Genomic DNA, 15070 nt, shown 5'->3' with positions numbered 1-15070 from the left:
GTTGAAGTCCACACTTCTTAAAGTTGGCGAGGTTGAGAAATACCGTCTAAAAAGCAGGCCTGCATTTCAATTTAATTCCCCTTTCTCTCTCCATCACTCTCACCCACACTCACTTGTCCAATCTTAAACTTTAAAAAATAAGCAAGCTATGAGTTACACACTCTAAGTCAATTAACATTCTGGCCAACCACTTTTAGCCTGCTAGTAACTTTTATGAACATATTGACAGGGGTGCTTTAAAACTGTCCTTTCATCAGCTCCACATCTTCCTGCAGATAAATTTGGTCCTCCACTTTATTATGTTTTTTATGGCTTTCTTAATAGCTTAACGGTGATGCCTTCCTGCCACAGAAACTTTCCTCCCTACAAAAAGAAAAAAACAACCTCTTTGCAACTCTTTGTTAATCCAGTGGGAATTGCTTTAAGTTTCTAGTCCTTATGATGGGTGCAGAAGTTTGTGAAACAGAACCAGGGCAGTTTAAAACTGGCCATTTTTAAAATTATGAACTTCAGTAAAAAAAAGGACAATTTGCCCTCTTTTTGTAAGATCTGTCATACTGTTGACTCCGCAACTCTTCCTTCTGGCTTCTTAAGACTTCACAAAACAATCGTACTTAATTTTTTTTATTTAAAAAAAAAAACAGTTTCGAAAAATGGAGAGAGAGAAAAGGGTTGGGGTAAGGTGGGGAGATATTCATCTGATCCTAATTTTGCATTTGCTTTTCATCAGGGACTCTTATTACCAATTCACACCCCCAACAACCCGCAGTTAGAAAACTAGCACCTGTGTGCTGATTTTCTCAATGTGGGGAGGGGCCTAAGAAATGTTGCAAGGTGTAATCTCCCCCTAAACCCAATTCTATCACTCCCAGCATCCCTTTTCACCCTCCACGTTACCGAGTGACTCCACCGTCTGCTTTGCTACTCCTGGACGGAACTGGGAGAGGCTGCCAGACGATCCAGGCATAGTTCCTTCGCCTTGGGAGTTTGGGGTGTTGGACTTCAAACCGGGAGTAGCTGCTTTCTCTACCTGCAAAACACTGTTTATTTATCGACACGAAAATAGAAAATTAAAATAAAAGACTTATTTATATTTGACACCCCGCTCCCCCAGCTTTCCATGGACAACACCGATCCTCAAATTATTTGCATGTCTTCCTGTTTATTTTGGTTTGTGTTTGGTGTGTTTCTTACATTACGCTTAGAGTTGGGAGCTACTTAAGGTAAGTTGGAAGGTCAGAAGTGATCGGCTGAACAAGGAAATGATTGTTACAAGATTTACTACCTCTCTGCATCACCAAATCAAATTGAGTTTGTGCAACTCCCCCCCCCCACACACAGTCTTGAATTTCTGCTTGGTCAATCCAAATATGTTGGTTTAAACCAGGGGTCTTCAAACTTGGCCCTTTTATGAGTCGTGGACTTCAACTCCCAGAATTCCTCAGCCAGCGTGGCACGCTGGCTGAGGAATTCTGGGAGTTGAAGTCCACGACTCATAAAAGGGCCAAGTTTGAAGACCCCTGGTTTAAAAGAATGGCTGACTTGAACAGTTCACTTCCTGAATCAGGAGGGAGTGAGCAGATCAGGGGTCCCCAACCCCTGGGCCACAGACCGGCACTGATTTGCAGCATGCCACCAAATGGGCCACACAAACCAGCAAAGCCACATCCACAGGATGCAAGCAGCATGCGAAACCTCTCTCCGTGGAACCGGTCCTTGGTGCCCAAGAGGTTGGGGGCTGATGGAGTATAGATGACCTCTGAGGGACCCTCCATAATGCTGCAACCATGATAAATGCATGCCGGTTGCCAAGCACTCAAATTTTGATTACTTGGATCACAGGGATGCTGTGACAGTCACAAGTGCGAGCACTGGTTAGAAGTCTGAACTTTTTTCAGCAGCGTCATAACTTTGAATGGTCATTAAATGATCGTATGTATATATGTATCTATCTATCTATCTCTACCTCTCTATCATCTATATTTATCTTCTGTCTGTCTGTTCATCTATCTATCTATCTATCTATCTATCTATCTATCTATCTATCTATCTATCTATCTATCTATCTTGTCTGTTCATCCATCTATCCATCCCTCTCTCATCTATATCTGTCTGCTTGTCTATCTGTCTATCTCTCTCTCTCTCTCTGCCTCTCTCACTCTATCAACTGTCTATCTTGTCTGTCTACCTATACCCCTCTCATATATATCTTCTGTCTGTTCATCTATCTATCTATCTATCTATCTATCTATCTATCTATCTATCTATCTATCTATCTATCTATCTATCTTGTCTGTTCATCCATCTATCCATCCCTCTCTCATCTATATCTGTCTGCTTGTCTATCTGTCTATCTCTCTCTCTCTCTCTGCCTCTCTCACTCTATCAACTGTCTATCTTGTCTGTCTACCTATACCCCTCTCATATATATCTTCTGTCTGTTCATCTATCTATCTATCTATCTATCTATCTATCTATCTATCTATCTATCTATCTATCTATCTATCTTGTCTGTTCATCCATCTATCCATCCCTCTCTCATCTATATCTGTCTGCTTGTCTATCTGTCTATCTCTCTCTCTCTCTCTGCCTCTCTCACTCTATCAACTGTCTATCTTGTCTGTCTACCTATACCCCTCTCATATATATCTTCTGTCTGTTCATCTATCTATCTATCTATCTATCTATCTATCTATCTATCTATCTATCTATCTATCTATCTATCTATCTATCTATCTTGTCTGTTCATCCATCTATCCATCCCTCTCTCATCTATATCTGTCTGCTTGTCTATCTGTCTATCTCTCTCTCTCTCTCTGCCTCTCTCACTCTATCATCTTGTCTGTCTACCTATACCCCTCTCATATATATCTTCTGTCTGTTCATCTATCTATCTATCTATCTATCTATCTATCTATCTATCTATCTATCTATCTATCTATCTATCTATCTATCCATCCATCCATCCAGTTATTCCTCAAATTACAATCACAATTGGGACCTGAGTTTTCATTACTAAGCGAGTCGTACCCAATTTTATGAACCTTTTTGCCATGATGCAGGCAAATCATGGCAGTCGGTTAAATGAACCATGCGGTCGTTAAGCAAATCAGGGTCTTTCCCCATTGATTTTGCTTGGCAGAAGCCAGCTGCGAAGGTCGCTAATGGTGACCACCTGACCTTGGGATGCTGCAATTGTTTTAAATGCATGCCGGCTGCCAAGCGCCTGAATTTTGTGGCTGTGGGGATGCTGCAAGGCTTGCAAGTCTCATAAATCTATTTTTTAAAAATGCCATTGCAGCTTCGAACGATCCGTTAAACAAACGGTTGTAAGTTAAGGGCCGCCCGCAAGACAGTGTCGCCATCCTGAGAACTGTCGCCATCCTGAGAACGCTACGGGCAATTGTGGTCACCCAATATTGCTAGAACGTGGGCATTTAAGCGTCCCTTCCCCAGAGGCTTGGGAAATGCCGCTAGAAAAATGGTCTGATGTTCAGAATGTGACCTTGAATGCGGCTTGCGCTCAAAGGGGCCGGACGAAGCGTTTAGCCTTGCCATACAAATCCTACATTTATCTGCAGAAAGATGCCAGTCAGCATAGAAGAATCTGCCTTTGGACCGCATTTATCTTATAACGCCAGGAAAACAAAGCACGCTTTTCCAAAACAAAGCTGTGCCTCCAAATCTCTCTTTTTTAAAAAAATGTTAAAACGGCAGGGGAGGGGGTAAAAAAATGGGAACAAAAAAAATCTCCTAAAAAGCAGGAGATGGAGTTGATTCTCTCCCAGGGCTGGATGTTTGCCAAGAATGTATATTTGTAAAATTGTTCTGACCGTTTTTCACTTTTGTGCAATACGGGTAGTCCTCGACTTACGACCACAATTGGGCCTAACATTTCTGTGGCTAAGTGAAGCATTGGTTCAATGAGCTTTACCCCATTTTACGACCTTCCTTCCCACAGTTAGGTCGCAAAAGGGGATCACATGTTCCCGGGGGACGCTGTAAGCGCGTCATAAATACTAGTCAGTTAGCAAGCTTCTGAAATTTGATCACGTGACCATCGGGATGCTTGCAATGGTAGTAAATGTGAAGGACAGTCGTAATTCGCTTTTTTCAGGGCTGCTGTAACTTATTATTATAATAATAATAATAATAATAATAATAATAATAATAATAATAATAATAATAATAATAATATATAAAGTTGGAAGGGACCTTGGAGGTCATCTAGTCCAACCCCCTGCTCAGGCAGGAAACCCTATACCATTTCAGGCAAATGGCTGGCCAGTCTCTTCTTAAAAACTTCCACTGTTGGAGCATTCACCGCTTCTAGAGGCAGGTTGTTCCACTGGTTAATTGTTCTCACTGTCAGGAAGTTTCTCCTTAGTTCTAGGTTGCTTCTCTCCTTGACTAGTTTCCATCCGTTGCTTCTTGTCCTGCTTTCAGGTGCTTTGGAGAATAGCTTGACTCCCTCTTCTTTGAGGCAGCCCCTGAGATACTGGAAGACTGCTATCATGTCACCCCTCGTCCTTCTCTTTGTTAAACTACACATACCCAATTCCAGCAACCGTTCCCTATATGTTTTACCCTCCAGTCCCCCAATCATCTTTGTTGCTCTTCTCTGTACCCGTTCTAGAGTCTCGACATCTTTTTTACATTGTGGTGGCCAAAACTGAATGCAGTATTCCAGGTGTGGCCTTACCAAGGCATTGTAAAGTGGTATTAGTACTTCACGTGATCTTGATTCTATTCCTCTGATAATGCAGCCTAGCACTGTCTTGGCTTTTTTGGCAGCTGCAGCACACGGCTGGCTCCTATTTAAGCGATTGTCCACTAGGACTCCGAGATCCCTCTCACAGTTGCTACTATTGAGCAAGGTACCACCTATACTATACCTGTGCATTTGATTTTTCCTGCCTAAATGTAGAACCTTACTTTTTTCACCATTGAATTTCATTTTGTTAGATAGTGCCCAGTGTTCGAGTCTGTCCAGATCCTTCAAATGGTCACTAAATACTCACTAGGTACGAGTCAGGTGTCAAGCGTCTGAATTTTGATCGCATGCTGCAAGGGTGGTAAAGTGTGAAAAACAGTCCTAAGTCCCTTTTTTTCACTGCCATCGTAACTTTAAAGGGTCACTAAATGAGCCGTTGTTAAGTCGAGCACTGCCTCCAGTGGCCCATATACAAAAGCTGAGCTATCCCCAGAATGCATTAAAAAAAGGGAATTACAGCTAGTCGTAAAGCATGGTGGATTAAAAAAAAAATCCAGGGGACGAAAATCATCAGCAAATGCTTGTAATTTATATGTTTCACCTTTTATTTGTAATCCTTTAATTTCTCAGACAGCACGTTAGTTGAAAAATTGCTATTGTATGTATGGAAAAAATGAATTTTTATACACACACACACACACACACACACCTTTCCCAGCATGAGGCTCTTCTCCAGTGAGTCCTTCCTTCTCATTAGGTGGCCAAAGGATTTGAGTTTTAGCTTCAGGATCTGGCCTTCTAAAGAGCAGTCGGGGTTGATCTCCTCTAGGACTGATCGGTTTGATCGCCTTGCAGTCCAAGGGACTCGCAGGAGTCTTCTCCAGAACCAGAGTTCAAAGGCCTCCATTCTTTGGCGCTCAGCCTTTCTTATGGTCCAGCTTTCACTTGCCATACTTTGCAACTGGGAAGACCATAGCCTTGACTATATGCACTTTTGTTGACAGGGTGATCTCTCTGCTTTTTAGTGTGCTGTCTAGATTTGCCATGGCTTTCCTCCCCAGGAGCAAGCGTCTTTTAATTTCTTGGCTACAGTCCCCATCTGTGGTGATCTTGGAGCCCAGGAAAATAAAATCTGTCACTACCTCCATTTCTTCCCCATCTATTTGCCAGGAATTGAGAGGGCCAGATGCCATGATCTTGGTTTTCTTAATGTTAAGTTTCAACCCAACCTTTGCACTCTCCTTCTTCACCCGCAACAAGAGGCTCTTTAGTTCCTCCTCACTTTCTGCCATTAGAGTGGTATCACCTGCATATCTTAGGTTGTTGATATTTCTCCTGGCAATCTTAATTCCAATTGTTGATTTATCTAGCTATGCCTTTCTCATGTCCGACCCATCGCGACCCTATGGACAATGTTCCTCCAGGTCTTCCTGTCCTCTACCATCTTCTGGAGTCCATTTAAGCTCACGCCTACTGCTTCAGTGACTCCATCCAGCCACCTCATTCTCTGTCGTCCCCTTCTTCTATTGCCCTCAGCCTTTCCCAGCGTTAGGCTCTTCTCCAGTGAGTCCTTCCTTCTCATGAGGTGGCCATATATATGTTGCTCCTACACCTTTAGCTCTACGCGGGAAAAAACCCAAATGACCAAAGATCCACATACAAACACCCGCGAAAACCTCAGAAAACAAATACATACATACATATATATATATATATATGGATCTTTGGTTATTCGGGTTTTTCCCCGCGTAGAACTAAAGGTGTAGGGGTGACGTTTCGACGGAATCCCATCCGTCATCATCAGGCTGGTGGCTTCTGCTTCCTTCTTCTGGGAGAAGCATGTGGCTGTTTGTTCCTCTTGCGCCTACACCTTTAGCTCTACGCGGGGAAAAACCCGAATGACCAAAGATCCACATACAAACACCCGCGAAAACCTCAGAAAACAAATACATACATACATACATACATACATACATACATATATATATATGGATCTTTGGTTATTCGGGTTTTTCCCCGCGTAGAACTAAAGGTGTAGGGGCGACGTTTCGACGGAATCCCATCCGTCATCATCAGGCTGGTGGCTTCTGCTTCCTTCTTCTGGGAGAAGCATGTGGCTGTTTGTTCCTCTTTTTTAAACTGCCAGAGGGGGTGTGTTCTGTGGGTGGAGGTGTGCTCTGATTGGGTGGGGGAGTAAGTGTGTTCTGATTGGGTGGGAGTGTGTTTTGAATGGTGGGTGTGTTCAAAACACACTCCCACCCAATCAGAACACACTTATTCCCCCACCCAATCAGAGCACACCTCCACCCACAGAACACACCCCCTCTGGCAGTTTAAAAAAGAGGAACAAACAGCCACATGCTTCTCCCAGAAGAAGGAAACAGAAGCCACCAGCCTGATGATGACGGATGGGATTCCGTCGAAACGTCGCCCCTACACCTTTAGTTCTACGCGGGGAAAAACCCGAATAACCAAAGATCCACATACGAACACCCGCGGAAACCTCAGAAAACAAATATATATATATATGTTTAAGTATTTGTCAAGGCTTTTTGACTTTTACTTAAACATACATTTGCCTTGCCTTCCAGCTAATATAAGAGAGAAAGAACCCGTGGCTCAGGAGGTTAAAACACTGCCTGATATATAATCAGCCCGGGTTCGAATCTCAGATAAAGGGTATGACTAACTGATGAGAACATAAAGAGTTCGAAATGATCATCTTAGCCTCCCAAATTCGTTATTAGCAATTTGAATAATTTGCATATATATATATATATATACACACACACACACAAACCCAGGGGATGAAAAACAGACAGTAAAATCCGAGTTGTTGCAAAAAAAAAAGAAAAAAGAAAAAAAGGAAGGGGGAAGGGGGGGAAGAAAAGAACAAAACAGGGACCTTCGTAAAAAAAAAAGCCAGAATTTGGCGTTCTTACCGCAGCAAAGCTTCAGGTTTGGAAGAATGACAGGCCTTTCCAGGCATCTGGCCAGAGAGTGGGGGGCAGGAGGGGAATGGCCAGGAGGGTTGCTGGTGTGTGTGTGTGTGTGTGTGGGAGATATACAACATTTCTTCAATCCAGCAACCGGCTTCCCCAAACTTCCCTGCAGCTGTCCGCGTCCTGCCGTTGCCAAAATCCGGGTCTGGAAAACCTCCAAGGCCCCAAAAGGGATGCCTCTCTCCAGCCCTGGTGTTAGCAGAGGGATTCTGACAAGCCCACATCCTTCCTCTTCGCAAGCCACGGAAGGATGATGGCACACACGAAGCGGCTGCCGCCTCTCTCCTCCTTGCAGCACGGGCTGTCCTCGACTTACAACGATTCGTTTAGTGACCGTCCAAAGTTACTGGGGAAAAAAAGTGACTTAGGACCGTTTTTCACAGTTACGACCCCACATTCATGGGATCAAAATTCAGACGCTAGGCGATTGGTTCATATTTACGACCGTCGCGGTGTCCCTGTGTCACGAGATCCCCTTTGGCGACCGTCGGACCAGCCAAGTCAACGGGGAAGCCAGGTTCACTTAACCACCGGGTGACTAATTGTCAACTGCAGTGATTCGTTTAACAAAACTCTCTTAATGAATGTCTCACTGAACAACAGACATTTTGGGCTCCGCTGTGGTCGTAAGTCGAGGACTAGCTGTACTCGGTGAACACTCTGTGGCTGACCCCTTGCTCCCGCCCTCCAGGTCTTAGAACGCTCGGCCTGGCCAATAGGAACTATCCAGGCTGCTTGGCCACACCCACTGCCCAGGACTGCGGTAGAGCTCACTCAACTTATGACTACAGCTGGGATCAGAATTTCCATCGCTGCATAAAGCGAGTCATCACAGGACAGGAGCCAATTTTACGAGCCTTTTTACTGCAGTTGTTGAGTGAGTCATGTGGTTGTAGTTGTAGTAGTACTGTAGTAGTAGTTGTAGTAGAAATAAATAAATAAATAAATAAATAAATAAATAAATAAATAAATAAATAAATAAATAAATAAATAAATAAATAAATAAATAAATAAAGTTGGAAGGGACCTTAGAGGTCATCTAGTCTAGCCCCCTGCTCAGGCAGGAAACCGTATACCATTTCAGACAAATGGCTGTCCAGTCTCTTCTTAAAAACTTCCAGTTTTGGAGCATTCACCACTTCTGGAGGCAGGTTGTTCCACTGGTTAATTGTTCTGACTGCCAGGAAGTTTCTCCTTAGTTCCAGGTTGCTTCTCTCCTTGGTTAGTTTCCATCGGTTGCTTCTTGTCCTGCCTTCAGGTGCTTTGCAGAATAGCTTGACTTCCTCTTCTTTGGGGCAGCCCCTGAGATACTGGAACGCTCCTATCATATCCCCCCTCGTCCTTCTCTTCATTAAAGCAGACAGACCCAATTCCTGCCACCGTTCTTCGTATGTTTTACCCTCCAGTCCCCTGATCCTCCTTGTTGCTCTTCTCTGCACTCTTTCTAGAGTCTCAACCTCTTTTTTACATCGCGGTGACCAAAACTGGATGCCGTATTCCAAGCATGGCCTTACCAAAGCATTGTAAAGTGGTTGTTAAGTGAATCACATGGTCGTTAAGAGAATCCAGCTCTCCCAATTGACTTTGCTTATTGGAAATCGGCTGGGGAGGTTGCCAGGGGTGATCACGTGACCTCAAGACACGCCAATTGTTGTGAATATCAGCTGGATGCCAGCTGATCATGTAACTAACTGCAGGGTGACCTCCCAGGATAGGTCATAAATTACTTTTTCTGAGGCTGTTGTCACTCTAAACGAGACATGTCAAACTCGCGATGTCACGTGACGTCGCGCAATGTATCGGGACGGTTTTCCCAATGCCAAGCAATGGGATGAGCGCAGCTTCCGCATGACGCATGCTCTAAACCACCATTAAATGAATGGTTGTAAGAGAGGGTTAACTGCATGGCTTGGGGGAGGGCGCCTCTAGGTATTTTTGCTTTTTGGACCCCTCCCTCCAAAAAAGCAATAGGATTAAAAATGATATTGCATAGGGTTTTCAATAGTTCATTTTTTTTACTGAGAAACAAGAAACAGTACACAATATGTGTATTATCTTGCAATCATCCACCATTGCTAATTAATTATGAAGTCAGTTACTAACTTTTACACTAGATTGTTGATTTGATGTTGAAGCTGAGTTCATTCCCCGCACCTGGGTTGTTGTTTTTCCCATTAAAAGCCAGCAAAATGAATGTTGCAGTAAAAGTACAAAATACGTAACCTCTACTTCATTTTTACTAACAGGGGAAAAAAATTAAAATGTTTTGTGGGCTCTAAGTACTGTGCTTGTTGTGCCTAATGGATAAATTGGTCTGGTCACCAGGTGGCTGGTTTGATGGCTTCACTTGGGCCTAGAATAGTGTTTCTCAACCCTGGCAACTCTAAAACCTGTGAACTTAAACTCCCAGAATTCCCCAGCCAGCATGCTGGCTGGGGAATTCTGGGAGTTGAAGTCCACTTATCTGAAAGTGGCTAAGTTTGAAAAACAGTGATCTAATGGAGGATTAGTGGAAAGCCATCTTCTCCAATTGGAAACCGTGATCACCCTAGACCAGGTGTCCCAAACCCCAGTAGCGGGCCGCAGCATGCCAGCAACCGGTCCGCACAAACAAGCAAAGCCCCATCTGTGGGATGCAGGCAACACACAAAACCGCACACCCTCCGGTCTGCAGAAAAACCTCTCTTCATGTAACCGGTCCCTGGTGTCCAAAAGGTTGGGGACCTCTGCCCAGCCTAGACCAGGGGTAGGCAACCTCGGTTCTTTTATGACTCATGGACTTCAACTCCCAGAATTCCTGAGTTATGCTGACTCAGGAATTCTGGGAGTTGAAGTCCACGAGTCATAAAAGAGCCGAGGTTGCATACCCCTGGCTTAGACTAAGCCAAGTCTAGAGAATTTCTTGGCACTCAGATAAATTGGCCATCAACAGACACATAGAGATAAACAACATCTATGCACCATTCAAAAGAGGCCATCAACCAGCCAAAGAGGAAAAATGAAAAGACCAAAACACCAGAAATCAACACCCAGATAAGCAGGGATTAACTCCAAGGTTAACACCAGACCAACTATCAAGAAGTGAACAATAGCCCAAGGAAAGGACTGCCAAACAAGCCAACAATAAACAACTGCTTAATCAAGGAACTGCCAAGAACTACCAAGACTGACAGGAGAAGCCACTAGAACAGGGGTCTGCAAACTTGGCCCTTTTATGACTTGTGGACTTCAACTCCTAGAATTCCTCAGCCAAGCTGGCTGGCTGAGGGATTCTGGGAGTTGAAGTCCACAAGTCATAAAAGGGCCAAGTTTGAAGACCCCTGCACTAGAATACAAAATGAGAGTAAACGCCATCCACTACTAGACTGATGATGTTACCTTGCTGGGTCATGAAACGTCTGCAAGAGAAACAAGCAAGCTCAGAGAGAACCAAGGGCCCCCACACAGTCCTCCCCCTTCCTTCCTCCTCCTCCTCTTCTCCACCAGTCTATATACATCCCATTCCCTTCCGACACTGATGGCGTTACCAAGTTTGGTAATGAAACATCTTCCAGTAAAACATTCAAGCTCAAGAGCACCAAGATGGCCGCCCCTTCTCCAAGCTGGGCCCCCCCTCCCCAGACGTGAATCCTGCCCTTCCAACCTTCCCAGGCAGCAAGGGCTTCTGGGAATTGTAGTCCCACAATATTTGGCAGGCACTGGGCATGAATGAAGACCAATATCAAACAGGGATGCTATTGCACGGGGTGGGAGAACAGCCCCCACTGTTGGCGTAGCTGTCTGGGGAGGATGGAAGTTGTAGTCCACCCCCACACTTGCACACCCAGGAACCCTCACGACATACTGTGGTCAGCTCCTTGGTGGGACGAGTCGGGGAAGCACTGCTGGAAGACGCCATGGATGTGGGGCTGTGGTGGCCCAACTCTTTCCGGTGCAAAGTAGCTTTGTCAACCCCATTTTCTCGGGAGGAGAAGGACTGGACGCTGTGGGGGGAAGAAGGATCCTGTGGTGGGGAAGAGGAAAGACAGGTTAGGCCAGGGGTAGGCAACCTTGGCCCTTTTATGACTCGTGGACTTCAACTCCCAGAATTCCTGAGCCAGCCATGCTGAGGGGAAAGGGAGAGGTTTCCAAGCTGAGCCACGCTGGCTCAGGAATTCTGGGAGTTTAAGTCCACGAGTCATCAAAGAGCCAAGTTTGACTACCCCTGGATTAGGCTTTCGTCTTCCTCATCTCCCTGTTTTTTGCCCTTTCTCCCCTCATGTTTATTATTTTTCTAGGATAAAAGAATGCATATAAATCCAATAAATAAATGAATACATTTCAGGTGGCAGAGGAGGAATTTGGCAATAGATCCTTGAAGCGAGTGTTTTTTCAGACTTGGCCCTTTTATGACTTGTGGACTTCAACTCCCAGAATTCCTCAGCCAGCCTGCCTAGGTGAGGAATTCTGGGAGTTGAAGTCCACAAGCAAGGGTCTTCAAACTTGCCCCTTTTATGACTTGTGGACTTCAACTCCCAGAATTCCTCAGCCAGCCTGCCTAGGTGAGGAATTCTGGGAGCTGAAGTCCACAAGCAAGGGTCTTCAAACTTGGCCCTTTTATGACTTGTGGACTTCAACTCCCAGAATTCCCCAGCCAGCGTGCCTGGCTGGGAAATTCTGGGAGTTGAAGTCCACATATCTTACAACTTCAAGAAATGCTCCTTTAAGCCATTCATTGTTGCTTCAATATATGCTCCACCCTTCCAGTTCCTCCTAAATTAACTAGTCTACAACCCCGGGTGCCAGAAGCCACCACCCCCCACTAGCTTCATTGCTCTTTAAAGCATTTTTAGAACTTAAACCCCACCCCACCCCTGTGGCCAGGATATATACTAAGTAAGACCAACCTCATCCACCACCAGGTTATCTTCACTTTTCTCCCCGTCGCTACCCTGAAAGAGATCAAAAGGGGGGGGGGGGAATGGACAGAAAAAGAGATTTATTTCTCAGTGACATCCGTGAGGGGGGGGGATGTAAAGTGATAAGGGGACATTTGGGTCATCGGAACAGGAGTCGCAGTTGAAGGCCGCAACCTGCAGAAGAACAAGAAAAATTTCATACGGGTAGTCCTCAACATATGACCACAGTTGGGATAGTAATGTCCGTGGCCAGGCCGTATGGTCGTTACGGGAGTCACGCCTGGTTTTTAATCTCTTTTGCCATGGTTGTTAAGTGAAACACATCGGTTGTGAAGTGAATCACATGGTCGTTGAGGAAATCACCGGTTATTAAGTGAATCATACGGTCGTTAAATGGATCTGGCCTCCCCCACTGTCTCGGCTCGTTGGATGATGTCTGGGAAGGTTGACAATGGCGATCGTATGAACCTGGGACACTGCAGCCACATCATGAGCATATGGTAAATATTCAATGGAAATTATTAATTAATTAATTAATTAATTAAATGGTGTTAAATATACGGAGGTTGCCGACTGCTAACATTTTGATCATGTGACCACGGAGTTGCTGCAACAGTCTTAAGTATGAAAACTTAGGTCATAAGTCACTTTTTTCCCCCACGGCTGTTGTAACTTCGATCATTAAACAAGTAGTTGTAAGTCAAGAACTACCTTTCCAATATTTTACAGGTGGTCCTCGACTTAAAACATTTCATTTAGTGGCCATTCAAAGTTATGACAACACTGGAACAAATGATAGGACCGTTTTTCATACTTATGACCCCTGCGTCGTCCCCATGATCATGTGATCAAAATTCAGACGCTTAGCAACTGACTCGTCCTTACGACAATGTTGTAAGTGATTCCCCCTTTGATGAACTTCTAACAAGCAAAGTCAATGGGGGAAGCCAGATTCACTTAACAACCATGTGACTTACTTAACAACCATAACAACAACAACAATAATAAAGTTGGAAGGGACCTTGGAGGTCATCTAGTCCAACCCCCTGCTCAGGCAGGAAACCCTATACCAATTCAGACAAAAGGCTGTCCAGTCTCTGCAGTGATTCACTTAACAGCTATGGCAAGAAAGGTCATAAAATGGGGAAAACTCACTTAACAACCGTCTCAGCCTCAGAAATCTTGGGCTCAATTGTGGTCATAAGTGGAGGACTACCTGTATTTTCAGCTGGGCTATGACTTTCAGAAGGAAGGAAAAACATCCAGGTCTTTGTAGCAACGAGGACACAGACCGACTCCGTCACCCACTGGCCAAAAAATATGGGGCACCCAACCTTTGCCCTGAGGCCTGCTTGCTCAAAAAGTGAAGCCACTCACATAATCTGTGCTGTATTCTTTTTCTGACTTCCTTTTTTTGCTACTGTTCAAGTAATCCGAAATGGCTCGCATCCTTTCTCCGTTCGACAGCACTAAATTGCTCTGCAGAAGAGAAAGCCGAAGAAGAAGGGACGTAAGCTTTGGGGACTCTTTCACGCTGAGACAGAAGGAGAAAGAGATCTAATAAATCACTAAAGCGAAGCTGGCGGAGAAAAAGATCAGAGAAAGAATTTGAGGACTTTGCCATCAATTCGGTACAGATTTACACCTTGCAATAGAATAGAAGAACAGTCGGGAGAGAGACCTTGGAGGTCTTCTAGTCCAACCCCCTGCTTAGGCAGGAAACCCTATACCTATATACCAATCACTTCAATAGGAGCCAGCCTGTGCTGCAGCTGCCAAAAAAGCCAACACAGTGCTAGGCTGCATTAACAGAGCGATAGAATCAAGATCACATGAAGTACTAATACCACTTTACAATGCCTTGGTAAGGCCACACCTGGAATACTGCATCCAGTTTTGGTCACCACGATGTAAAAAAGATGTGGAGACTCTAGAAAGAGTACAGAGAAGAGCAACAAAGATGATTGGCGGACTGGAGGCTAAAACATATAGGGAACGGTTGCTGGAATTGGGTATGTGTAGTTTAATGAAGAGAAGGATGAGTGGGGACATGATAGCAGTCTTCCTATATCTCAGGGGCTGCCCCAAAGAAGAGGGAGTCAAGCTATCCCCCAAAGCACCTGAAGGCAGGACAAGAAGCAACGGATGGAAACTAGTCAAGGAGAGAAGCAACCTAGAACTAAGGAGAAACTTCCTGACAGTTGGAACAATTAACCAGTGGAACAACCTGCCTCCAGAAGCGGTGAGTGCTCCAAGACTGGAAGTTTTTAAGAAGAGACTGGACAGCCATTTGTCTGAAATGGTATAGGGTTTCCTGCCTGAGCAGGGGGTTGGACTAGATGACCTCCAAGGTCCCTTCCAACTTCTTCTTCTTCTTCCTGTTATTATTATTATTTCAGACAAATCGGTGTCCAATCTCTTCTTAAAAACTTCCAGCATTGGGCTATAATTTCTTT

The 15070-nt window shown here is 44.6% G+C and overlaps 1 protein-coding gene across 2 annotated transcripts in view; it reads right to left on the bottom strand.

Annotated features, from left to right (window-relative positions):
- LOC310640884 (transducin-like enhancer protein 1) overlaps positions 1-15070 on the bottom strand; it is an 87194-nt gene that overhangs the window by 15868 nt on the left and 56256 nt on the right. For both annotated transcript variants that reach the window (XR_014492614.1, XM_083363440.1), the window contains exons 10-13: positions 13992-14093; positions 12603-12647; positions 11561-11719; positions 898-1030 (exon numbers count right to left, since the gene is read on the bottom strand). Coding sequence is in view for 1 of the 2 variants with exons in the window: in XM_083363440.1 (XP_083219566.1) it covers positions 898-1030; positions 11561-11719; positions 12603-12647; positions 13992-14093 (439 nt within the window). In the remaining variant the exon portion in view is untranslated. The remainder of the gene's footprint in view (positions 1-897; positions 1031-11560; positions 11720-12602; positions 12648-13991; positions 14094-15070) is intronic.

This window comes from Vipera ursinii, assembly GCF_947247035.1.
Source record: "Vipera ursinii genome assembly, chromosome: 1".
Taxonomy (NCBI): Eukaryota; Metazoa; Chordata; class Lepidosauria; order Squamata; family Viperidae; genus Vipera; species Vipera ursinii.
Note: the sequence above shows the minus strand (reverse complement) of the source record. Positions and strands in the feature narration are given on the sequence as shown.